This window comes from Zonotrichia albicollis, chromosome 10 (assembly GCF_047830755.1).
Source record: "Zonotrichia albicollis isolate bZonAlb1 chromosome 10, bZonAlb1.hap1, whole genome shotgun sequence".
Taxonomy (NCBI): Eukaryota; Metazoa; Chordata; class Aves; order Passeriformes; family Passerellidae; genus Zonotrichia; species Zonotrichia albicollis.
Window position 1 is genome coordinate 30,701,025 of NC_133828.1, and position 25,293 is coordinate 30,726,317.

Below are 25,293 nucleotides of genomic sequence, written 5' to 3' on the forward strand. Positions count from 1 at the left end.
GGGCACATGGTCTGATTTCCTAGCAGGAATGCACACCTTTATATTTTTGCACTGGAAAAGTAAGTTAATAAGACACAGACCTGCTTCCTACTTTTACAGTCACTCTTCCATTCCTGTTCCTACATATTTGAGCCCTCTGGCCAGAAACTATACAGCATACTCCCTCCCTTCTTTTGCTACACAGTCAACCTCTCACTTTCACCACTGATGGGGACAAATCAACACAAGGTTACTTAATTTCCCCTTAACAGAAGCAGGGCACCAGCCTCCAGCTGTTAGGCTAGACAGGTATTACACACTGCACTCATGACTGTGAATAATGATGGCAGCTTCTCCCAAGAGACCAGGAACAGTCTTTCACAAAAAACACAGGTGAGATCATGTCTCTGACTGTGGGGAAGGAGAGGAAAAGCTAATTCACATTGCGATTTTGGCCCTGCACCCTCCATAGCAGCAGCCAGAGTGCATCTGGAAGAGTTTGTCGTCTCAAGAGCAAAGGAAAGCAAAGCACAGGAGAAGCCAAATAAAGTAGTGACATTCTCTCTGTGTGATGACACTTATGTGTATGATACAGCTTTCAAAATATTTGTACAGCGACACCTATTAACTTCTGTCACTGCTTAGGAAGTGCTCATCTCTCCGTGCAGCTGCACTCATCTTGTTTCAATTGCAGCATCCTTCTTCCTGCTGGAGCTTTCTCCTCCTCAATAACCCCCTCTTCAGTTATCAGGTCATCTCCTTCACTCCCTTGAGATTATGTGACTGTTCCCCTCCACCACATGCACATCCCAGCCCTCCTTTCCTCCTCCTCAAGCACGATGCTGGCATTTCACGCAGGTTATTTCAGTTGCTTCCCACTCTTGGATTCAGCCATGTGCCATCTCCCACCCAGCATCCAAAGCTGTGCTGGATGGTAAGACCCAAAGAAAGACAGATGGGAGACTTCATACAGACATCCTGGAGAAGGAAACCGGTCCACAGTAACCCCACCAAAGAATCTTGTGCTTTTCCTCCTCTCCCAGTGCTCTGGTCCCTGCCTCATTTCCATCCCTGCTTGTCAGCCCTCCTGAGTGCCAGGGAGAATCTGACGGTCCCACAGAGAACCAGCTCTAATCTGTAGCGTTGCTCTAAGTGGTTTCTCCTGCCCACCTCCCCGGATGCTCAGGCTGCTGTCTGCGCTGGGGAGAGGCCGTGCATGCAGCTGCAGGCTGCAGACAGAATGAGGTCACCCAGCCCTCTGCCAGTCCCTGCAGGGCGCTCACAGCTGCAGCAACTGCAGGTGCTCACCCCGGGGCTCTGAGCTGCACCCTGCCACTGCAGGGTAGCAGTAACCCAGTACAGATCCCCTGCAAACCACCACAAGAGCAGCTCTGTTCTGGGAGGCAGCTGGGGAGGCTCAGTCCCTCAGGTGTGTTTGCCCCATTTCTCATCAGTCACACCTGTGTGGCAAGGACTATTCGGCCTCTTCCACTGGCAGGCTCCTTCACAGCCCACTTCTTCCACCAGCCAGGAATTTTGTGTATTTTTTTTACAAAAAATTTCAAAACTTCAATTTCAAATTTTTAAAAAGAAAATTCAAAAATTTCAAATTTTTTTCAAGAAATTTTGTGTATTTTTAATTTTTTTTCAAAAATACCCAGTTTGCATTCATGATCAGTGTAAAACAAAGCCCAGTCCTGCAAAAAGGTTCTCTCCAGGCCTCTAGACACCAGTTCTGCTCCTGGGTGTCAGAGAGGTCTGACTGCCAGCAGAAGGACCCTCACTCTGCAAGCATGACCCTAAAAAAATAAAAACTTTTTTCTTCTTCAGAGCAGAGACCTCAGGCACTTGCACAAGAAAACTGAGGGAGCAGAAAGGGAGAATGAGACAATTAAATTCAGGAGAGAGTACAAGCTGCAGATGCACAACATCTGGACTGTCAGAACAAAATCAGTACAGCACTTTCAAACCAGGAGGCAGCAAATGACCCTGGCTCCCTCTTGTCCGCTGACTTACCCAAAATTTGGAAGAGGACAAGTAAAAAAAACATGACGTGATCTTCCCTTATAGCTGCTTGGTACTTACTCATCTACTACTGCTCTGTCAGCACTTGCAGCCATTTGGGCCAGAAGAGAAACATTAAGAAAACATTAAGACAAAAAGCTGAGTGGACAAGTGTCCTAAAAGATACCAGGAGCTGGCAGTACCTGTGCCCAGAGGCTGCCATGCACAAAAAGCGATTTTCAGAGCTCATCTCCTTGTTCTTGATGACAACACGGCAGGAAATGGAACCCTGAAGAGGAACAGGGGTCCTAAATACACAAGTAAATAAGTAATAGGGCTTAGAAACTCATGTTATACCTGTCTTGAGCCACTTGGCTGGGGCCTCCAGCCCAACTGAGGTTCGGGAGGAGATGGCTCTGTGCCTCTGGAAGACACTTGTGACATGTGGGAGAGTTTTCAGGTCATCCCTGGCACTGGAAGAAAGCTGACTTTTCATTTGTTCTCTGCCCTTCAGGGGCAGAGTCTCTGTATCACCAACAGGCTGCAAGTATCATCCATGCTCCTGGACGGGGACACATGTCCCAAGACTGTCAAAGTGACTTTCCTCAAGGAGCTCAGAGGTTTGAGACACAAACAGGATGATGCTCCACCCTCAGAGTCCCAGTAAGGAAGCTTTTGTTATCCCACTGCTCACCCCTGGATGCTTCCAGCAATCTGCAGGGGAGCAATTTCCAAGATCCTCCTCCATCATCCTGTTCCAGGAAGGGTATGCTACACTGGTGTTCAGCACTACTGAGCTGAATGTGACAGCTGATTTTTCCTGAAGCAAGTAAGAACTCAGGCAAACGGATCTCTCAGCAAAGTTGCCCCCAGAGTATCTCTTTTTTAACAAGCTAATATATAAAACACAAACTTATATGTGTTAATAAGCAGATCTTTATTTTTGGGAAGGAAAATAATCACCTTTAAGTCTAACAGGCGCCTCACAGCCAAAGATTTCTACTTTCTTACCAGTGATAAACTCAATTTGCCTCAAATTTAGCCTAAAGTGAGGGTAAAATGACCATGACTCTCACCAAGGCCCTGCAATGGTCAGGAATAAAGCAAAATCTGGGCAGCAAACAAGCCAAGATGAGGTTTGCCAGTGCTGCTCAGCAAGGGAGAAATTATTCCTTTTCAAACTCAATTCCATCCATTAGTGCCATCCTGAGCACACAGCAAAGCTCCCACCTGGCATCCAAGTTATATTTATCCATAAAGCATTTGGCTGTTTTGTCTGGATCATGCTTTCCAATCTTGTGTTTCACAAGCAAAGCTCCTCCTTTCCTCCCAGGAAGTCACATTTCTGATGGATTTACTGCCTGAGGTGTTTTTAAGGAAGTGAAAACAAATGACAAAAGCTTGGAAGCATGACTGGACTTCTTACCTCGGAGCTGCAGGAGCTGCAGGATGCTGGGCCACAGCAAACATGAGGACAACTAGATTTGGAGGTGCTAAAAATCACAGGGATCACCTGCCCCATCCAAGCCAAAGTGAAGACATTTATCAGAGTCCTTACCCAGGGTAGGAGTGCCAGTCCCTCCCAGAAGGATGAAACAATGGATGTGGCAGGTGAGGGAAGCACACAGGACAGCTCCTGTGGGTGGCACTGAATAAAGAAAGCCCTTTAATGATCTCCATGAGCTTTTATTCCATGAGCCATAAAGCACATGCTCCTCCAGCCTAGTGGTTTCTTGTTTCATGGAAGAAAAAAACCAAAACCCCGCTTTTTTCTTCCACATGTGTAATCCACCATGCATTATCCTGAACATATTTCCCAGCATGCAGGACAAGGGCTGGAGGTGGACAGACAGCTCTAAAATGGGATTCCTGGTGTCCTTTCAGAGGTGGCAGGTGGGTTTGAAAGATTTTGGAAGGCCACAGCAGCATGTCAGAACAGACAGAACTGGGAAAGTCACAGAAGTACTGTCACCACTTTTTGTCCCTCTGGAGGCTGCTGCATTACCTGTGATCCCTTAAAATGTGTCGGTGATATCCAGCACTCCCAAAACATGTCAACTGCTCAAGAAGGGGTTTAAGAGACTACAGTAATCAGATAAAAAAATCTGTGTTTGCTAGGGGAATTTCCATCTCTGAGAAACAAATCAGGCTCTTTATAAAAGAAAGATGACTTCAAATCTTACAAGACAAGACTGAAAAACCTGACAGTCCTACCACTGACTCCACAAACCAGGGCTCTAAATCCCCTTTCCCCCTGTGCCCTCCTTTGTTTGCCAGGTAAGAGGCTGAAGAAAACCTGTGCATTTTCCTGTAACAAAGCAGCCACCTGCAGGGCCCATTCACCACAGCAGCTGAGCAGGTCTAATTGCTCACTGCTGGAGGGCACAGTCCTGCCCATTTCCCCATCCTCCTCCCTGCCCAGGCACCAGCCTGACTCACCCAGAACCTCCCTGAAGGCTGTGGATAGTTTTCCCAGGGTTAGCCAGGCGAGCTGACTCACTGAGGACTTGGATGATCCCCAGAAGTCCCTTCCTACCAATATTATTCCAAGAGTACTGCACCCCAGGGAACCACAAGGAGCACAGGGCTGGAAATCAGGCACGAAAGGAGCTTGTTCTTATCCCTGTTGGAGAGCTCTGCTGCCTTGCTGAGCTGTCCTGTGCATCTCTGCTGCCTTTGCACACTGGCTGGCACAGGGAGCCCACTGCCACATGCCCCTGGCCAAAGGGCTGACAGCAAAAGCTGCTGGAGCAGCTGGTGGTGAGCACAAGCACCCCTAGAGTGGCACAGCTTGGCAGGAAGGGCCGCTTGGTTATTGGAGCTGCCTCCTTCCAGGAGCACTTAGCCAATGTAATGATTTTGTTAGGCTGTTAATGCAACTCCTTCAAAATGGCACAAGGGAAACCAAGAAAAGTGAGGTAGGCAGAGAAATTAAAAGAAAAGAAGAACAATCTTTTTTAAACATTTGTTAGGTATTTGGTGTAACAGCGCCAGGTCACTTTTCAGAGAGAATTGCAGCATTTCCATTGATAAATTTCAACATGATGGTCATGCAAAACCAAGAAGTCCATCTTACAGCTTGGCTTAGGGTACATACTCATGCAAACTTCACTTACCATGCCATAATCTGAGGTGAAGAGAACATTTCCATTGGCACACAAGCCAACAGTGCATGGCTGCAGCTGGTCCTGCTCCTGCAGCCATACCCTGGCACCCTGCAAAAACGAGAAGACATCCCATTAGAAAGAACTGGAGCCTGTGAGATCTGCACCCAAGGAAAGCTGGGGGAAGCTGCAGTATTCAGAAGCTACTTCCAAGCTACAGCTGCTTAAAATATTTAAGTAAGTTCTACTGACATTTTCAGAGAAATTGGGTTTGTTTTTTCCTTATGTAACAGGAGCGGAAGAAAAAGCAGTTTTAATGAGCTTCATGCGGAAACTAAAGTAAGGAAACATCAATTTTTACAGAAAGTGTCATGGAAAGATACCAACACACAGAATAGTTGGTTTGACTGTCTAAATATTTTAAAACTTGGAATAGCCGGTCATTAAAAGCCATGCTATAATAATAATAGAAAATATAAATAAAGCATGTTTACAATGTAAACAATACACCCACGCATCATTGTAAGTCAAAATGCTTCCAGAAATCACCAGCTAAGAGGATTTCACAGAGCTTTGTTTGCAAACTCTGGCAAGAGTTTCCTTGGGTAAATGACATGACCTGAGCGTTTCTCTGATGTATATACACACAGATGTATACACGCTGGTCCTGATGCCTGATGTATGTATGCACTGGTGTTTATATCTGGTTTTATATGTGATGTTTCACATACAATACAACATCTTAAACTTCTCCATGTCTCTCAAGACAAGTCTGAGCACAAGCTCAGATTTCTGGTAACACACCCACAGGGATCTGCAGGACAGGTAAATCTCACAGCTTGCCTACCAAAATAGTAGGAAAAACAAGTTTGCTGGACTGGTCCCTTCTGCCTGTGGGACCTGGTACAAGGGAAAGAGCAGGAGCATGAAGGCAGATCAGGGCATGACCTGCAATTACAGAGCTAGGCATGAAGTCACACCACACTTCAGTTATTGCAAACTAATCACTTCCATGTCTTCCCATAGAAATCACATAAACTCTGCTTAGATAAATATTGAGAAAAATCCAAAGTGCTCAACTGTTGGGTAACATTAGGGCCATGCTGCCTTTCATCGATTCATAGACTGACTTTCTTCCCTTTTTTTTTATGCCCCTAAATTATTGATCGTGAGCTTTAAGCCCTTCCTACCCTCTTAATCCCATCAGCACCATTAGCTCTTTGCTTGTAGGCTTAATATGTTTGAAGAAATTGAATAGTGTTTCTATATTACATTATACAAAATGTGAAACACTAATTCTATTTTTAATGATTTGTTTTTAGTTTAGGTGGGTTTTTTTAAACTGCTTAAGTCACTCTAAACACTTTAGTACCCTGGACTTTCTTTGCTGTAGGAGATACATCTATAGGCCAATTTCCAGTCCTCCCAATAAAAGATCTGGGTTTAATGACATTAAAAAGGTGTACATAATTCTAGTTCTGCTGTTGTGCTCTAGCTTTACTGCTGTGCTCTGGTCTAGAGTTTCAAGCAGTTTAATATCCCCTAACCAAGTGAACGAAGAGCACCCTTGCATCTGATCAGCACCTAAACCCATGGATGGTCTGCAGAGATCATCCTCATGGCCAGTGAACAACAGCAATAGAAAAAAATGGAATCTTACATTACAGATTTGAGATCCCAGAGAGCTGGTGTGGACAGTAGCTCATACACAATCACACACAGATTTTGAGGAACTATACAGAGGATTTGTTACATCCTCTTGGATTTTCCGAAATTCTGGATGCTTGAAATAAAGTGTCCTGAGGCATCTGGGCAAGACATTGCTGTTGAGAAATCATCAATTTCCCAAATCACATTCTGACTAGTGCGCATAAACATATGCACATCAACATATGTTTAAAGATTTTTTTGCTACTTTCACCAGACTCCTATTACCGCCATGGTAGAAAGCAAAGAGTCAGAAAACAGGAAGGTTGTGTCTCCAAACAGTGGGATGAAAGAAAGCCTTTTATAAGACACTAAGTGTAAACATCCCCAACAGTGCATTTCAATGCCTTCAGACACCAGTAACCCAGGGTGGCAGGGATGAGAGCCTGAGGCAAGTGCAGTTTAATCAGAAGACAAGTCTGCACCCCGCCATGCACACTGTGCCCCAGTGCCACAGCACACACACCCTGGGTATGGCAGTGTGCCACCACCACAGCACTCTGCACACACTGCCCCTGGAGACCAGGGCATCCAGGTTACACAGACTTCCCACTCCCTGAGCTCAGAAATTAACTTGGAGCTACAGGCAGCTGATAATCTGACACAGAAGAGACAATCCATGGGCATGAATACTGTTATTCAATAGGTACCACTCAGAAGGGAAAAGGAGATAGGCAATGGGATCACTCAACTATCTTCAACACATAGAAATTATCTAACAGCCCAGACTGATTCGGACCCCTTTCCCAGCAGAAGTCCATGTGCAAAAGTATTAACAAATACTCCTCCAAGGAGACATAGCTCTTTTGTACAACACCACACAAGCTTATGGCAGTTCTTCTCCCCCAGTTCTTCTGTGAGCTGCTGAGGAATAGAAGGCAACATGCTGAAACTCCCAGGCCCTGTGATATTCCAGCTGCCCAGAATGACTTACTTCAGTTTACTCCGATGTTGTAGTTGTTTGTACAACAGCAATTGCCTCTGCACAGCAGAGTAACTGCACCCAGTTATGCTTTTCCAAAAGGAATATTGTGCTGAGACAGCCAGAAAAGGAACCACAGAGCAAATAATTATTTTAACTTCTGCCCAGCATAGCCACAGCCCCATTTCCTGAAAGGCAGAGTTTGTTTTAGTGCATCTCCTTCCACCAGCCCTTTTTTCTAAACATGAAATTCCCCAAGGAGCCTTGACTAAATACGGGAGCAGATGGTGGCACCAAAAAGACTGCCCCACTTTACTCCCCTGTCCCCCAATGCCACGCATCTCATTGATCAGCTGAAAAGATTAAATTGAGCAGAAAACTTCCAAAAACTGCCAGGCAGCAAGGCTGAACTTCCATAGGAGGAGCAAGGTCAGCAGGACTGAGCAGTGCCCAGCAGTGATGTGCCAGCTCTGGGGGCCCAGGTCCCACAAGCACCATGATTGAAATCCTGCTCTTCTAGGACAAGAGAAAAAACCCTTCCATTTCCATTCTGAGATACAAAAGGTCCACCCTCACCCACAGACAAAACAGTTTGTGAAGCAACAAGCAACACCAATTTGAGAACACCTTGTAAGACAGAGGAGGAACAGCAGTGATGATTTTGTGTAATCACTTTCCATCAAATAAAGCTGGCTGAATACTGATCATGCAGTTAACTCAAGCCCCTTATATAATGAGCTCATCCCCACCCAATTATTCTTTTACTAGGAGTTTATTAGGTTGGTCTGCTGCTTTGGTTTTACAGGGAACAAGAGCAGGAACAGAAAGGAAGAATGAAACAGTAATGTACCAGTTCCTATATCGAGGGCAGGTCACTCAGATGTTAAACAAACTCTGAGACCAACATCCTCATTCCTATGGCCTCAGTAACAATCCATTCATGAACTTGGCTTGCCACAAAGTGCACAGCAAAGCACAATCCTGAAAAGTGATCTTGTACCGTGGGGTTGTGATTTAGAAAACAAAGTTGCTTGCATACAGAGAGCAGTGTTTCATCAGTACTGGCCCATGGTCGCACCATCATGCCTTCCACTGTGGACAGTAAACTCTAAGCTGCCATTTCTCAGTTCAAATAACACATGGCACTTTGGATCCTAGACTCAGAAATAAATAACATTTCCTGCTATTCATGATATCAAAATTCAATTGAAGCCACAGATTTCTTGGCCTTCTATGCCTTTTTTTTTTTTTTAAGAGTGACTGAAACCGGAAGTTCTTCCTTGCATTCATATGCCTGTATCTGATCTCAGGAGATGCACTGTGGTGTGTCAGCAGGGAAAGAATAAGGGAGACCTTGTGTGCTGCACCCAGGGAATAGCAGAGAGGCAGAAAGGCAGCACACAGCCCTGACTGCAGCAGCAAGGCATCCACACATTGAAGTAGAGTGTGCAGCCAGCAGCCACACACTCATCAGTTATCAGCTGTTGAAGGCAGCAAGGTAAGCTCCAGAGCACAAAACCTGCACATGCAGGTGCCTTGGCCTCTCCAGGGCCTCCCAGCCCAGCAGCAGACCCATTCAGGGATTGACATAAAGGAAGCAATTCCACAGATGTATCACTCTTCAGAAACAAGTCTTGCTATTCTGTTCTCCTTACTCCGTGTTCTGGACTACCTTTGGATCTTCACGTTTTCCCAGGACATCCTCTGTCGTCTGGGAACTGCTTCTTCCCAGGCACAAGCAAGAATGAGCTGTCCCACTGAACCTCAGGACACAGCAGGGCTGCCCCTCTCTGAGTGCACTTAGACATCCCACTCCTCCTTGTGTACAAACCTACACAATTGCCAGGAGTAACATGCTCAGGAGGGGCTAAACCAGGATGGCTGCAACAATTGTCCAGGGTTATTCAGAGAGGAGAAGTGGTTTTGTTTGAAAGACACCTTTCAGTGTGTGAAAGGAGCATACAATTGTCTGCTTTTTCCAGTACAGGAAGTTTTTTATGTTTTCTTTGTGTTTGAACTTTACTGTCTCAGCCTCCACATCTACCTACAAGCACAATACTACAAGAGGTTCTTGCAGTGCCTTCCTTGATTTAGGTAATTATACCAAATCAGCCCTTCTGCAAGGGGCAGGGATGTCTCAAAAATACATAGCTCTGCACTGAGAGTCTGAGACAAAAACCCCTGTGGGTGCAACAAGTTTTCAACTATGAGTACGACCTACATAACTTACCTTTGTCGTCCTAGCACACTGAGGCTGTTCAGTGGGTATTGGGCATCCAAGCCTTGTGTTTCTCCTGGCAATGGATCCATATGCTCCCAGGCTTAGGAAAGGCTCTCCTGGCAGCACAGTGCTGAGCCAGCTCTTTTCCCAGCCTCAGTGGCTTTGTGGCTGCAAACCACGAGGCAGAGACTGGGCCAGAAAGGCCCTTGCAATTCAGACAAAGCCGGAATCAGGTTTCAATAAATGCACTTTCCAAGAGATTGATCTGGATGATCATGAATAAGTGATAGGACAAATATAAAGAGCCTTAGCTAATGGATGTAGGGTTGGTGGGGAGGGGGAGTCCCTGGCAGCCAAGCCCCATATGGTAAGGAATGCAACTGTGCTGTTTTTCTGATGGCAGGCTGAAATGAAGCCATGGGCTTTGTCTGATCAGCAAAACCAGGACCAGCTCCTGGAAGGGAGGGGCAGCCCAGAGATCACAGGTAAGAGAGGCAGAAGGAACAGCTCAGTTGGCAGCAGCCAGCCTGGAGCAGGTGGCAAGAGGGACAATACCTGCAACAGCACTAGGGACAACAGAAACTAAAGTCTGGTTCTTGTCAGGCATGAGGGAGACACAGTGCAGAGCAAAAAGGGGCTGGATTGCACCTGTCTGGTCCCACAATTCCCACAGAGCAGCTCACTGAGCTCGGGCAGCCCCTGCAAGCCAGCAGGGCTCAGAGCTGGGCACAAACTGCAGCCACGGGTCCTGCTGCTCCAGAGCTGCAGCCCAGGCTGAGCCCATGACTCATCCTAGTTCTGCCAATTAGCAGCCCCATTCCTCACTAATTAAGGAGCAGAGCCCTCAGTCTGCCAGCAGCTTTGCAGAATAGCAGTATCAGGAAAAGGTTTGTGCATTTTAAATAATCTAAGAGCACTAAGAGTTTGTCACTTGTGGTCACTGATGTATGTGCACTGCTTCCCACTCCCCTTTTGCCTCCCCCTCCCATCTGTTCTGTTCCTGTCTCCTCCCCCAGTTTGGCTGCTGCACAGCTTCTCTTCTCATTCTCCAGAACATCTCCAAATATTTCCCGGAAATGCCTGGTTTGTGGAGGTAATTCTTAATCTTCTCAAAGAAGCAGCTACACACTACAGGAACCACACAAACTGCTTGTCATGGGCAGGGAGGGAACGAGCCCCCAGCTGTTTTTTACATACTTCAGAGCTGCCCTTTGCCATGAGAACAAGGTGCACAAAAGGAGGCAGGTGTGAATCCTTCCCCACTCCACTGTACACTCTCTCCAAGCTCAGTTTAAGATGAGCTGCCCCCTGCAATTCCACCATGGGCAGTGGAGTCACTCTCCTCCTCAGATGAAGTAATAATCCCACAGAGTTTGCAACCACCTGAGCAATTCTCACCAGTCATGAAAATGCATACTGAATTTCATTAAGTTCATAAAAGTACACACCAATTCCATGCCTTCATTACAAGATCTTCCCTGCCTAAAACTTCATTTAGGAACTGAATTAAAATGAGTTGTTCCCTAAGCACATTAATCACATGGGTATCTATAGATGTGTATTCCCTGTCACATCAGAGCAGCACTGGCTTTCCTAAATCCCTTCTGTAGCCCTGAAAGGAAGGAGGTAACATGGCATCTGCTAAAGCCCAGCCTGGCCCCAGCAAAACTTCCCCTGACCAGCCTGCAGCTCCAAACTGAGCAAGTAAAAGGTATTCCTGCCCTGCTCTCAACCTGGGCAGTGCTTCTCAAAGAAGCCTCTCCCACTTGCCACCAAATACACAGTGAGGCGGCTTCCTTGCAGTTCCCTCCCTCTCTCAAATTCAGCCAATGGCTTCAAGGGTGAGGCTGGGCTGAAGGACAGAGTTTGAGGTGCACAGAACAGAGCCCAGGGCCTCAGGCAGCCACAAGGACCCAGCGGTCTGTCACTGGGCAGCCACATGTTTTGTAAAAATCTCAGACAAGAGCCCTGAAACAGTATTTCTTCTGCAATGTTTATTATGCATAATTTGGGATTATGCCCAATAACTTTTTGCATCTTGCCACATCCTTGACTTTCCCTACCTTGTGGAGTTCTACCACCGACTCACACATCATACAGAAACGTACGTTTTTAAACCAGTCTCATCACTGTGAAGCACAAAATCCCTTTTTCTTGCAGTCAGAGGTAAAGACACAGAGGAATTCAATCCACCTTCTCTGTCTCATCCATTATTTTCTGCTCTTTTGCCATGTCTCCCCCTATTTGTCATTTCACTAATAAAGTAATCGCAGGTTTTTAAACTCTTCATGTGAGACATTTTCCTGGTGTTTGCTCGTCCTCTGCGTCCTTCCTTCAAATACCACTCAGAAAGCAAGTGGAGTGCCTCTGAGCTGGGATGCAGTGTTTCAATCTGAAATAAGAGTGGAAACAGGGAAAAAATGGGACAAACAACCCATGTAAGAAAGAAGCTGGGAGACAGGAAAGACAACAGAGTCTGTTTCACTCTTTTCTAAAATAACTGGGTACAAAGACATGTGCTAGTAGCAGCTTCCAACTACTAGATGTGGATGGCAGCACTGGGATTTATCATAGAATCACAGAATAAGTTGAGTTGGAGGGAGCCTGCAAAGGTTATCAAGTTCAACTCCTGGCCCTCCGCAGGACCAAGAGTCACACCATCTGCTCCAGAGCATTGTCCAAACACTTCCTGAACTCTGGCAGGCTTGGTGCTGTGGTGATGGACACAGACAGAAGTTTCTAATAAACATCCCTGGAAAGCACCCATCTTGCATCACACTGTGGTGCTGAAGTGCTTTCAGTAAATGGAAATGACACAAAACATTTTAAAAATCAACAGGTCTAAGAGTTCCCAGAGATCTGTCCAATAAAGTTTCTCAACAGTTGCTATTAGTTTTTTCTAAGTCTGGTAATGCTGAGGAAATTCCAAGAGATTGAAAGAGTCAGAGTCTAAATAGCAATGATAGCAGGATTATCCCTGGCAACCATAGGTTGCTGAGTCTGAGAACCCAAGGGAAAATACAGAGGTTTTGCTCTCTGCTGTTCCATCTTAAGGATATTCTGGCTTTAACTGCTGTCCAGTGCCAGTTAACATGGGGAAGGAAGTCTAGTGAAAAAGGCTTCTTCTTCCTTAGCATCCAAGCACACGAGATAATTGTGCTGACCATGATTGACTCTCGTGGTGTTGCCCATGTAGAATAGAGAATTTCAGTAAAAGTCAGCTCTTGAGGAGCAAACAGCAGCAAAGGGATCTCAAAACTGTTGTAATGATGGGGAAGATCACTACAAATTGAGGGAGTTTCCAACAAATGCCTGCAGTGACAGGGTCAGCAGTATTTTATATTCTCATCAAGGACCTAAAATCTCATGTAATTCTGACAGTACTAGCAGATGCCAACATCTGGCTGATAAGTCCCCACAAGGATGTGACCATCAGAGCAGTGTGGATTCCACAGCCCCCTGTTAGAACAAAACAGGATTAAAGTACAGCCAAACAGAAAGGTCATCATCAGGAGAGAAGGAATGCAAGGAGTACTTCAAACAGAGGAATGTCTTCTGGAAAGTCACAGACCCAAAGAAGATTGCAAATTGCTGAGCAGAAACTCCCAGGACATTTGGTTGCAACAAGAGCTGATGCATGTCCGGGATGTATAAACAGAAGTAAGGAAGTTTACTGCTTACTTATGCTTTGAGGTGTGAGAAAGAAGCCTTCCAGAGACAACATAAAAGGCTCAGTCATTTTTGCTATTCAGAAGGATCCCTTGTAGTGCAAAAGTATTTGTGAAGATGTTAATGTCATTATGTAGATTTGCCAGAGCTAGGGCTGACCTATCTAGCCCAGACAGTGATAGTGGGGGATCAGAGCAGCATGTGGCCCAGCATGGGCTGCAACCTCATCTCTGCCCCTGCATCCTCACTAACTCAACCCTGCTGAGAGCACACGACAGACAGTAGCACTGAGACCCCTCTCTGCTACCTGCTGGCTCACCTTTGCAGCAACCCAGAGGCAACCTGGTGCCAGAATATCATTTTTTGCAGGCAGAGAAGTTATTTGGGACAAAGTGAGTCTCATGAAGCAGAAGAAAAGTAGGACCCGAAAACGGATGGATCTGCCAGACACCTCAGAAATGAAGCAGGATTTATTTTAAAACAAGGTTGTGTAACCACTTGAAGAAACTGCAAAAAGCAAGGGATCTTCCAGAAATAAGAAGCCCTTCTAGAAAGTGTGATTCAGCCAAATCTTCATCATTGGCTCAAGATGCAAGTAACAGGAATAAACAGCACTAATACACCCCTCATCATCCTAACCCTAATTTCCACCTTCTCATGAAATAGACTGATGACTGGATCTGTGAGAGGCCCCACCACCAGTTCAGTTGCTGTGACAATTATTACATTTGTATGACAGGACCCCTCAGTCCTCTGGGCACTGTGCCAAGTGAGGCATAACAGCCCTCCATAGGTGTTTTTCCTGAGACTTGGCTCTACATCACCACTGAACTGTGGGTGATCTCAGATGGAAATGAGGAGGCAGAGCTGCAGAGTTTAGGGTAACTGCAAGATAACCAGGAAATCCAGACTCTCACAAGTTTCAGTCTTAATAATCACATTTAGATAGTTCACATATTCTCCTTACAGCAAAAGGGGAAAAAGAAATTGCAAAACATTTGTGATCATTCTGTTAAATGTAAGTGTGGCAAGAAGTGAAACCAGAGCAGAACAAAGTGGCTTTGGAGGCCACAGTGGGGCAGCTGCATGCTGGCCCAGGGCAGCCTGGCTCTCCTTCATGTGGGGGCTCTCACTGAGAGCCTGTGCCAGCCCACCCTCTTGCTGCTGATGGGATGTGACAAGGTCACGGCTCACGCAGCCTGGCTCCAGATGAATGCCCTAAGGAGGGAGCTAGCAGGACTCCCTCTCTTCCGCCAGACACTTCTTCATGTCACCTTTGGCACAAGAGCTTTCTTCCTTGCAACTGCTGCTCCAAAACAGGGCAGTCAAACCCTTTTGTCTTATATCTGCCTCTTTATCACTCTGAATGGTTCAGGGGAGACACAGTTGCATGGAGGATCCCGTGTGTAGGAACATCCATGCTACACCAGCTGCATGGGTATCTTCAAGGACAGTGGTACTGCTCTTCAGCTGCACTATACAGGCAAATTAAACAGAGAGGGGGTGCTCTGTGTGGTATTGATACAGAGAGCATTACATACACAAGATGGATGTAACAGTCAGCATTTCTCTATCTCTTCCTAATCCCTACAGGTCCTCTTTCTGAGAGGTCACAATATTCTCAGTAGACTGAGAGGAGCTTGTCAGGGGAAGCTGGCAAAGCACATGTTCCTGAGAGGTGGAGACAGGCTTGGCCAGAATACTCCTTCAAAGAGCAGCCTCACTGCTAAAGAAGATGATGTTCTAGTACCTTTTCTTTCCAAGATGGCATTTTCCTAAGACAATGGTTGTTAACCCATGGGCATTCCGCTTACTGTTATCTGTAAAGACAGCCCATCACTCATGGTCAGCATCATCCACGTCAGCTGAACCATTTCCCTTATCTCAGACAAGAGTCTCTGGATAGATTCTCCAGGACATCTGGCCATGTTCCTCTCTCACAGGAGCTCCTCCTTCTCCCAACTGCAGGGAGCATGGGAAGGGCAAACCAAGCTATTAGGAAACCTAATCCAGCCATGTACAAACCCTTCCCACCCAGCACAACCTGGGCTCCCTGGGGACACAGGTCTCTGGATGATGCATCCAAGCAGCTTCAACAGAGAGCCCAAAGCTGGTGAGAATTGCATGTGCAACCAAAAATCAGACCAGTCCTGTACCTGCTGCACCCATGAATCAGGCAGGCTCCACACTGCAAAGGTGCATTCACAGTCAAGTGCTTTCAGTTGTTCTCCTTACCCATGTTCCCCATCTGCCTGCAGATGTTTATACACATGACTTCACACCATGAGATGCCCAAAGCACAGCAAATTCAGTTGAGTGTCTTGTGGCCAGTAAAGGGCCACAGTTTGTAGACTCCCTGATGGCTTTGTGGAGCAGTCAGGCACTTTCCACTTGCATCAAGGAGTCAGCAGTCAGGGCAAATCTGCCAGAGCAAAAGAAACCTGGCAGAGGTAGCTGCTTCCACGTCAGTTTGGGCCAAGAAAGCAGCTCAGGGCATGCATGATGCTAACTTCAGTAGCCTTAGTACTCCTTCACAGCCTTGACTCTGAGGCTTCTCCCTGATCTGCGTGCATTCCCCAGAGAGATGGATCCTCTCCCTGTCTCCATGGCAGATATCCCAGGCCACAAAGAAGAGAAGGGCTGTGGCCAGGAAAGGATGGGGAACATGGGGAACATGGGGAAGAGTAAGTGAAGACCATGACAGCTGTGGAGAGGACAATTCCAATCACCACAGCCATGCAGGAAATGAAGACAGAATTACCCCGCCTTTCTCTCCCCATGTCAGAAAGCTTAAGAATTTCAGGGGATTTATTTTACAACACAGATGAAAAGCTTTGGATTTCACCACAAGAGCAATGAGGAAAGCTGTTTAACACTTAAAATGCCAGCATTTCTAGGCCAGTGGCACATGAGAAGGAGAGCAGCGTCTGTGACTCCACTGAATGCTGCTCCTCAGTGCTGACTGACTATGGGACCCTGCTAACTGGTCACTCCAACTGGAGTGCAGAAGGACAGGATGGGAGAAGTGTCTCCTTTAACCCTGTCCATGACATTCCTGCTCCTTAGGGGGAATTGGAGAGCGAGTCACATCCTCTGTGTCAACCCCACATCCTGCCCACACTCCAGACACACAGGGAAACCATCATCTGTCACCGTGCCACAGCCCAGGCCTCCAGGGCCCTCCTCCTGCCTGGGCACAGGACTCCCTGCAGCAGCCATGCAAGGATGGCAGAGCACACACACACGGCTCCTCCACTCACACCCTGCTGCAGCAAAGGCCTCATCCATCACATCTCTGAGCCATGCTGCACAGCAGAGCTCCCATGGCACAGGCACACACACATCTTAGTGCTGTACCACTCAGTGAGGATGAAGGTTTTCTAATCTGACCCGTTTGGGACATTGTGGGAGAAGAGCAGCAGCAGCAGCCACCACCCCAGCAGCTCGCTGCCCCTGGGGTCTGCATGCAGAGCAGGGTACAGCACACGGGAAACCCTCCCACAGTGTCGAGCTGGCACACCTGGCCAAAACTACTCCTCCCTTGCAGAACCAGGATGGCAAGTGGGTTGAACCCTCACAAAGCCATTTTGGTCTCCAGCATGCCAAAGGGGGAGCTGTGCAGACCCATGGCATCCCCACCTAATCCCAGATACTGATCCACAGCTGAGTTTGATAATCTAAATGCTGCAAGCACAGCATGGGAGCCTGCTAAGGCAGGACCAAGAGCACACTGGGGTTTAGACGCATCCCCTGGGACAAGCTCGTATTCTGCTGCTGCAGAAAGAAGTGAAGCAACTCCCTTCTACTCAGACTTTCCCTCCCGCTAAGAACCCCCCATGGAGAAGGAGGAAGAGTGGCTGGGGTGCAGCAAATGCCAAACATTCCGGCTTTGGGGAAGTCACATTCCCTCTCTCCCACCCCCACTGCCTTTCCTGCAAAGCAGTCTGATGCCTTCCTGCACACACTCACCCCAGTTCTCCAGCCTTGCCTACCTTGCTTCATCAGGATTAAAGTCTGTGATTTACAAGAGATGTGTGACTCTTAGAGAGACTCTGGCTCCAGGAGTGCCCCTCAGCCCTCCCCTGGAAATCCCTTTTTCTTCAGATAATGGCAGAATCATGCCTGGACAGCGTCCTGGAGATGGACAAAGCAGGCAGTTCTCTGAAGGTTGCTATTTTCTGAGGCGTGCACCTCTGGGCATCCCCTTTCCAGCCTCCCATTCCCATCAGTTCCTTCAGGTTCCTCAGTGGCTACTCCTGTTGCAAGAGGCCAGGAGGTTCCTCCTGACAGAGGGGTGGGCATAAAGGCTGTGGTGAAATGGCCCTTTGGGAAACTCTGGCCTCCATCTGATTAGATACAGACGGCCCAGACTTCCAGGAGCAGCAGGTTAATCAGTTAATGGCTGAGGGATGCTGGCGATGCTGCCGCACGCTGCGGGGCAGCCCCAGCCGCACAGCCCGGGGGCAGCCACTCCTTCCTCTTTGGGGCCAGATCTGGGAAAACATCTGCTCTGATAAAGAAAGCGCTTCGCCAGGGAGGGGGCAGGCCCGAGCCCATCAGCTGCTCCAGCCCAGCAACCACGGGCTGCTCCGGAGCGCTGCTAGCTCCCCCTCGGCACCCGCGGTTCGCAGGGCCAGACACTGAGGTTAATGGCCTGGAAACCATCTGGGGCTGGAGGGGGCACATGTGTCATGCCCCAAACAGGAGGCTTGCAGACCTCCAGAAGGCCCCGTCACCCCACAGTGTCTGCCGTGCCCACTGCCAATGCCACGGGCACCCACTGTCACCATGGGTCCAGAATGGGCTGCCCTGGCCTTGCACCCACCTGTCCCTCACAACCAAAGCCATCACCAGGCTGGGCTGCAGACCCGTGTTTGCTCGGGCAAGAAAAACAGCACGGAGAATTTCGGAGCGCCTGGGCTGTGCCCGGCACCTGGCCCCGCGCACTCAGTGACTCGCTGCCCACGGCAGCTCCGTGTCCGCACGGCCGAGTGCTCAGCCAGGGAGGGCACCGCGGCCAGGCGGGACCAGAGCCGCGGGTACCAGCACGGGTCCGGCCTCGGGAGCCGCTCTGCCCGCCGCCGTGACGGTGACTGGGCAGCGGCACGGAAGGGCAGGGCGCTCCCGCCGCACGCTGCCCGCCTGCCCACCGGCCCGGTGCCCCGAGGCCAGCCGCTCTGAGACACACACGCAGGCAGGAGCAGGCTCCGGACCCTCAAGTCGTTCCAGAGCATTAAGGAGCCGGCACCGGGCAGCCATGACTATCATGCGACAAACCTCTCCTCCCGCAAGCAGCCCCGGTCGGCATTGCCGACACCGCACATCGGCCGGGCTCCGGCTCCCGCAGACGCTTCAGCCCCTCGCTGGGTTGCGCGGCGCCGCGCCGGGCTGGGGAGCGCTCGGGGACAAAACCCTCCGCATCCCATCGCTCCAGAGAAAGTGCAACCGGGACCGTGTCGGCGAGGGGGCCGCGGGGGCGCGGCCCGCGGGGAGCGCACGTCCCACGGCCCCGGGGCGCTCCTGGCCCGGGCACGGCGCCCCGATGCCCGGCTGAGACCCAATCCTGCCGGCCCCCGCCCGGTCCCCGCCTGTGCCGGCCCCGAGCGGGCCGAGCCCCGCCGCCGCGTCCGTGCCGCCGCTGCCCACCTGGCGCAGAGAGGCGTCCATCGGCGGAGCCCCGCGGAGCGCAGCCCCGGCTCTGAGCGCCGCACCGCCGCGGCCGGGCGGGCACGGCTCCCGGCCCCGCTGGCTCCGCCTCGCCGGCCGCGGGCAGCGGGGAGCGGCCGGGCCGCCCGCTCCGCCCCGCTCCGCCCGCCCCGGAGTGCGGCTGCTGCGGCAGCGGCGGGGCCGTGCCGGGCCGGAGCTCTCAGCAGCAGCGGGGTGAGAGCGGCGAGGAAGAGGAGCGCATCTCGAGAGGAGGGGACTGAGAAGGGCTGGGGTGGGGGAGGCCCGAGCGGCCGGTGCCACCCACGGACACGCGGCGGGGACGGGGGACACTGCTGGAAAGGCACAGGAGCCAAGTGCGGACCTTTGTAAGGACAACTGATGTCACCCAGAACAGCAAACGTTTCGGGTTTGGAGCTTTTCCACAGACCATCATAGCGTGATGCAGGGAGAGGGACCGCTAACAGGAATGCTGATAGAGCTTCGAAATGATGTCTCTGAGATTTGGAACAGGTGGCAAAGAGCAGTACTCTGAGCAAAGTTTCTCCAAATCATAGTTCAAAGATAGAACTCGATCACAAATCGAAGTGTGGCCAGATCATGATTCACAAGTGCTCTGTGCAGGTGTTTTGTGCCATCAGAAACTATATATTTTTTCTGAAAGAAAGGAAACCTAATGGAGGGGTGTGGGGGAAGGGTTTTTTAATTTATTTTTATTTTAGTCAATAATGGGAGGGTTTTAAACTGCTTAAAACACGGAGAGGGATCTGAGGTAGATTGGCAGTATCTTGTTTGACATCTGCCACTGGACAGAGTCACACTGAGGCCACTGCCTCACCTGTGATGACCACCCCCACCACTCTTCCACCCTCACTCTCTGGGCCTTTTGGTAGTTTCCTGATATATGAGTCACTGTCACTGTGTCCTTCCATTTTAATACCAAGTTATTGAGAGCTATCCTGAGCGTGACTATGCAGGCTCTTTTGTACTTGTGCTGGATTAGTTTAATCTACACCACTTTCCCTGTCTTATGAAAGCACCATGCAAGATGGCACCAGAAGCCCAACTGCGGTTCTTCTCTCACATGTAATACCTCTATCCACAAGGCAAATCACTGTGTCAGAGAAGGGGATAGATCTACTCACAGTGTCCTTGACAGTCCTCTTTACAGCCACACATTTGCCACCTGGCTGTTTCTGCCACAGCCAGCCTTCTCCTCATGGGAGGAGAGGGGATTCCTGCTGATGCTGTTTCTGCAGACAATTTTGGCTGCTAAGCTTCTCAGTTCTGGCTGGTCACCAGGGGGCCGTGGAGCTCCTCACAACCACGGGAAAGTTGAGGAGCACACTTCTTTCTCCTCTATCTGCCTGCCAGCTAGCAGTCTCCACCAACAAGGATCTCTGCCGCCAGACATCCCCTCCCAGACTTCCCAGGAGAAACTCTGGCCATGGTTCCTGTCATGGTTCCTGTCATCCAGGGTAGAAGGGAAGGGTAGAACCTTTCAAAAGGGCAAGGTTTTTAGCGTTTACACTATTGTTGGCTGACACTTTCCAAGAGGGAAAAGGAAGATGCCTTGACCCAGTCCTTAGAACAAAGTAACTTTCCAGCTCTTCAGTCAATGAACATTGGATTCCCCAAATGGGGCATCAGTGACAGACACTGTAAGCCCTATATCAGCTGAGTAGAAAAGGTGGGAAGTATCTTGACAAGAAACTTACACCTGAAATTTGTTCCTTTCTTTTGAAGGATTATAGCATTAGTCCTGCATTCGTACAGCCCACTTGGAAGCTGCAATCTCTGAACTGTTCCCTAGCTGGCTTTAGGTGCTGCTTCTGGGGAGGGCTGGCTGTGACCACCTACCTCTTCACAGAGCTTTGATAAGCAGTGATTGCTGACTCACTATCACATGAGCCCCACTGTGCAGGAAAAGCCCAGGACCTCTCCAGCCCATCAGCCCCCATATCCTCCCGCCAGCCTCGGGGCTGCCTCCTTTCCCAAGCCTGGCACAGCAGTGCTCACTGAGTGTTTGGCAGCAGTGGCAGCAACTCAAGGAGCTCCCAACCCTCCTCTCAGCCCAGCACAAGAACCAGGATGCCGTGGCTGCTCTCTGCCTGTCAGCAGAGTGCTGGGCCCTGGGAGAGGACAGCCAGGGCAGGCAGGTGCTGGTGGGTCTGAGCACTGAGCGATCCCTGCATCCCTGAAAGGAGCAGCCCTCAGGCAGCCGGCCCCGCACCCAGCGTGGCAGCAGCAGACAGTGAGTCAGCTTCCTGCTGGGCTTTCCATGCCGAGGGAAGGTCGGCAGAGGACTGGCAGGAACAAGCTGAGGCAGGAATTCCTCCTGGACTCCAGACAATATCTTAATTTCCTCTTCTGCCACGGGTCTGGCACATTCCTGGGAGGCAGGCAGGCCGGCATGCCCCACTGTGGGTGGGAAGAATCTCACAGACTTGCTCTGCCATCAGCTGTGAGGGGATGAGCTGTGACACCTTGGCTGCAGGTCCTCAATGGCTCATCAGAACTGTGCTCGTAGGGTGGAGGGCTGATTTCCTCCACTGTCATCCCTGGCATGATCTCATTTGGGAGAGCCAGCAGCAGAGGCAGGATACCTTGGCCCAGACAAAGGCATAGGGAGGCACAGATGCAGAAGGAAGCACACGTGCTGTGCTGTGCATTGCCACCATCATAGCCCCCCCTGACAGGCCCTGCTGCTTTGCTGAGGCAAATTCCCCCTCGCACAAAGCACAGGACAGCCAGGAATGTGTTCACCAAAGACGGAGAACTAATGAGAACAGCAGCCAAAAATCAAGCATGCCACCCATTGCCAGACCCCGATGCCAAAGCACTCTCCTAACACATGCATGCAAGAGGAAGGGGACACACAGACCATGCAGTAGGGTGCAAACTGATCCCACACTTCTGGCCCTTTCCTTGTTCTAGTTTCACAATTCCTTGAAATCAGCTTACAAATCAACATTTGAAAAGTGCAGGTTCTCCCTTCTCCCATTCCCACACTGTGGGGTAGCCCAGCCACCCCTCAGACTTCGTCAGTCTGGCCAGGCCAGCTCAGGCTTGGGCTGCTTGAGCTCAGCTCATGAAGCTGTGGATCCCTGCTGCAGCCCCATCCCTTGCAAAGTGGCAGTGGTGATTGTTGATGATCAAAGCTCTCCCTGCCCAGGGCTGCTCCGAGGCTCTGAGACAGGAATTAGCCTGAGCTCCTTGGGGACAGGATCATGTTTGTACCAGATGTGTCCCTGTTCCAGAGGAATGTGATTAAGGATGTCTGGAGAGGCTTTCACAGGGTCACACCAAGCACTGCGGCACCTGCTCCCCCAGAGAGCAGAGCGTGAGGGGGAGTCCTGCTCCTAAGGGAGCACGGTGTGAGCTGGGAGGGTTTATTTGTCCTGGGCACCCTGCTGGCTCCCGTATCACTTCAGCCACCAGCAGTGAGCCCGCCTCACTGCAAGGCACAGCGCTGCCTCTGCACACTACAGAGCTCAGGACAAGGGTGGCTACACCCTTGCTTAGTCTGATCACAGTGGGAAAAGCTTCTTATCCCATCCAGGCACAGGAATGCCCTCCAGGGCTGCCCTTTCTCTAGGGTCAGGAAAACAGGATGTTGTCTTCATTTTCAGCCTGAGCACAAAAGCAGAGCACTGGAGCAGATGGGCCTGGGGGTGGATGCTGGGCACACCCACCCCCCTGTGACTATGTGCCACCCCCATGTCCCTCTGAAGCAGCCTCCTGAGCTGCATCACTGGGACCAGCACCACAGCTGGGACTTTTTGCCAGCCCCATGTGCACTTGGCCATGCTGACAAACCAAACCCATAATCAGGTATCTCCAGCTTTCTCTGCAGATAGCGGTCCTGCTCCTGTTCCTTCAGCCCAACCCTTCCTTCCTTTCCCTTCCACATCCCAGGCCACACATCCAGCTCCTGGCAGTGAGGAGCTGAGGTTCCCTGCCACTGCTCCCTTTGTGCTGCTGCCACTTTGCTTGGGGCCACAACAAATCTGTGGGTGGCTTTTACACCTTGGCCACGAGAAATGCAGCCTCAGTGATGAGACTTGTGAATGAGGGAGCTGAACAGCACCAGGCTATAATTACAGTAGGAGCATGTGGGGAGAGGCCAGCCGAGCGCATCCATCTCATTTCCTCTCCTATTAAGTCTGCCCTGCTTTTGTTTGACCCAGACCAAACCTTGCTATTAATGGCACAATGCTGTGGAGGTCACAGCTGATTCTGCTACAAGCAGCTTTGTGGATTCTGCTCAACTAAATGCATAAGCAGGGCTTTGCTTGCAGATACCATTACTCTGTGATTCACGCTGTAGAAAGTACGTCAGGCAGCTGTGGTGGAGGCAATTCCCAGACTGGGCTGTTTTGCCAGGGGAGCTCTTTGTCTCCTTCACAACCAGCCCAGGCGAGCAAGCAAGGAGGTTAAATGGTGTCGTATCACTACCCCTGGCTGTGGCTGAATTCTGCTGATGGGTGCTGGTAGCCTGAGCCATGCACGTTTCCTCTTCCTGATCTTCCCTGCACAGTTTCAGCTTGCAAAATCATTTTTGTGCTGAAGGAGAGAGCTCTTCTTGCTGTGCACCTGCAGCCAAACCAATGCCAATCCCTGCCCTGTTTTGTGCTTGTCCCTTAAAAGTCCTGGGAGGCAACCTGAAATGCTGTGCTCCTGGACTAGCGAAGGAAAAAAGCAGGCATGGCTGTGCTAACACCTCCAGGGCCAAAAAGAGAGTGCAGCCCCAGTTCAGAGCAGCAGTAGCTGGCCCCAGCCTCCGGCCAGGTGTCTGTGCTGAGGAAGAGAGCCTGGCACAGCACGAGGCAGCCCCAGCCTGTCCCAGCTCCAGTGAGGCTGCTGTACTCTGTGTGCTGGAGGGGGGATATCCTCCAGGGACACTGGGCTGATGGATGAAGGAAATCATCCAGCTGGGCTCTTGCAGCAGAGATCACAAGGTCCCCCCTTCTCTGCAGAAATCACATGAGGAGGATTATTCTCCCATCCTGCTCAATGACAAGATCACATCTGGCAGCCCAGGGGGTCACAGAACAAAGTGGCAGCAGAGATGGGGGATGTTGTGCAGCACTGATGCTCAGCACTTCTCCTTGTTCTGACTCCTGCATGGCCCCCTTTGAGCTGTGCAGGACACTCCTGGGTGCCAGCCCACCTCCTTGCTGCTCCCTGCAGGGAGGAAGCTTTGGCAGTCACATTTCAGAGCTCAGGCTGAGCCTTCCCTGTCCACACCTCACAGCAGCATTGCCCCCTCTCTGCATGGGAGCTCACGAGAGCCATCTCTGCCGAGCAAAACACAGCAGCTTGTGACCAGGTATATCCCAGCCAAAAGTATGCACCTGGACAGGGGAACCTTGCACAGGCACAGAATTGTACCAGAAGTGCCTCAATCACTTCTGCAAAGAGTCCCTTTGGAGACCAGTCCCAGCACAGGCACCTCAGAGAGCCAGAGGGCTGGAGAGCCTTGAGGGGATGATGAGCTGGGAGGAATGGGGCAGGGGCACAGGGCAGCAGCCAGAAAGCAAACCTCCCAGGGAAAGGAGTGAAGGCCAGACAAATTACAGGAGCACTCACCTGTACTGAAGAAATATGCTGTCCAAGCCTGTGCCCAGGATTCAGACATCCGTGCTAGGAAAATACCCTTTGCTAAGACCTGTGTGAGGGAGCAGAGCTCGATGGAGCTTCATCTCTGCCCTGTAGTTCTGTGGCAATGTCTGTGCAACTGGCTCTGGGAAAGGCTGGCTGCAGCACAAGGGACATGTCCAAACCTGCTGTTCCCATGGGAAGGAAGGTTTGTGTCCATGCTTGGAGAGGGCAGGTTCCTCCCCTGGTGGTCAGCAGGGCCCTGCTCAGCTCTTTCTTCTCTTCCTGGTGCTTCTCCTGGGGCTGGTGAGTCCCTTCTTTTGCAGGGACAAAGGGGAGGTGGATGGAGGGCGGGAGACAGAGAGCATTGGGCTGGGGCCGTGGCAGGGATGTGCAAGGTCCCCAGTGTTCAGCAGCACTTG

At 50.2% G+C, this 25,293-nt stretch overlaps 1 protein-coding gene across 2 annotated transcripts in view; it reads right to left on the reverse strand.

Moving 5' to 3' along the window:
• Positions 1–25,006, reverse strand: part of LOC102064235 (unconventional myosin-X) — a 99,931-nt gene extending 74,925 nt beyond the window's left edge. Inside the window, exons 1-2 of one of the 2 annotated variants that reach the window (XM_074548613.1) lie at positions 24,863–25,006; positions 5,100–5,198 (exon numbers count right to left, since the gene is read on the reverse strand). In XM_074548613.1, coding sequence (XP_074404714.1) covers positions 5,100–5,102 — 3 coding nt within the window. In that variant the 5' untranslated portion in view covers positions 5,103–5,198; positions 24,863–25,006. Of the gene's footprint in view, positions 1–5,099; positions 5,199–19,252; positions 19,519–24,862 lie in introns of those variants that run through there. The other variant, XM_014265709.3, reaches the window with a different exon arrangement.
• Positions 25,007–25,293: the final 287 nt, after the last annotated feature.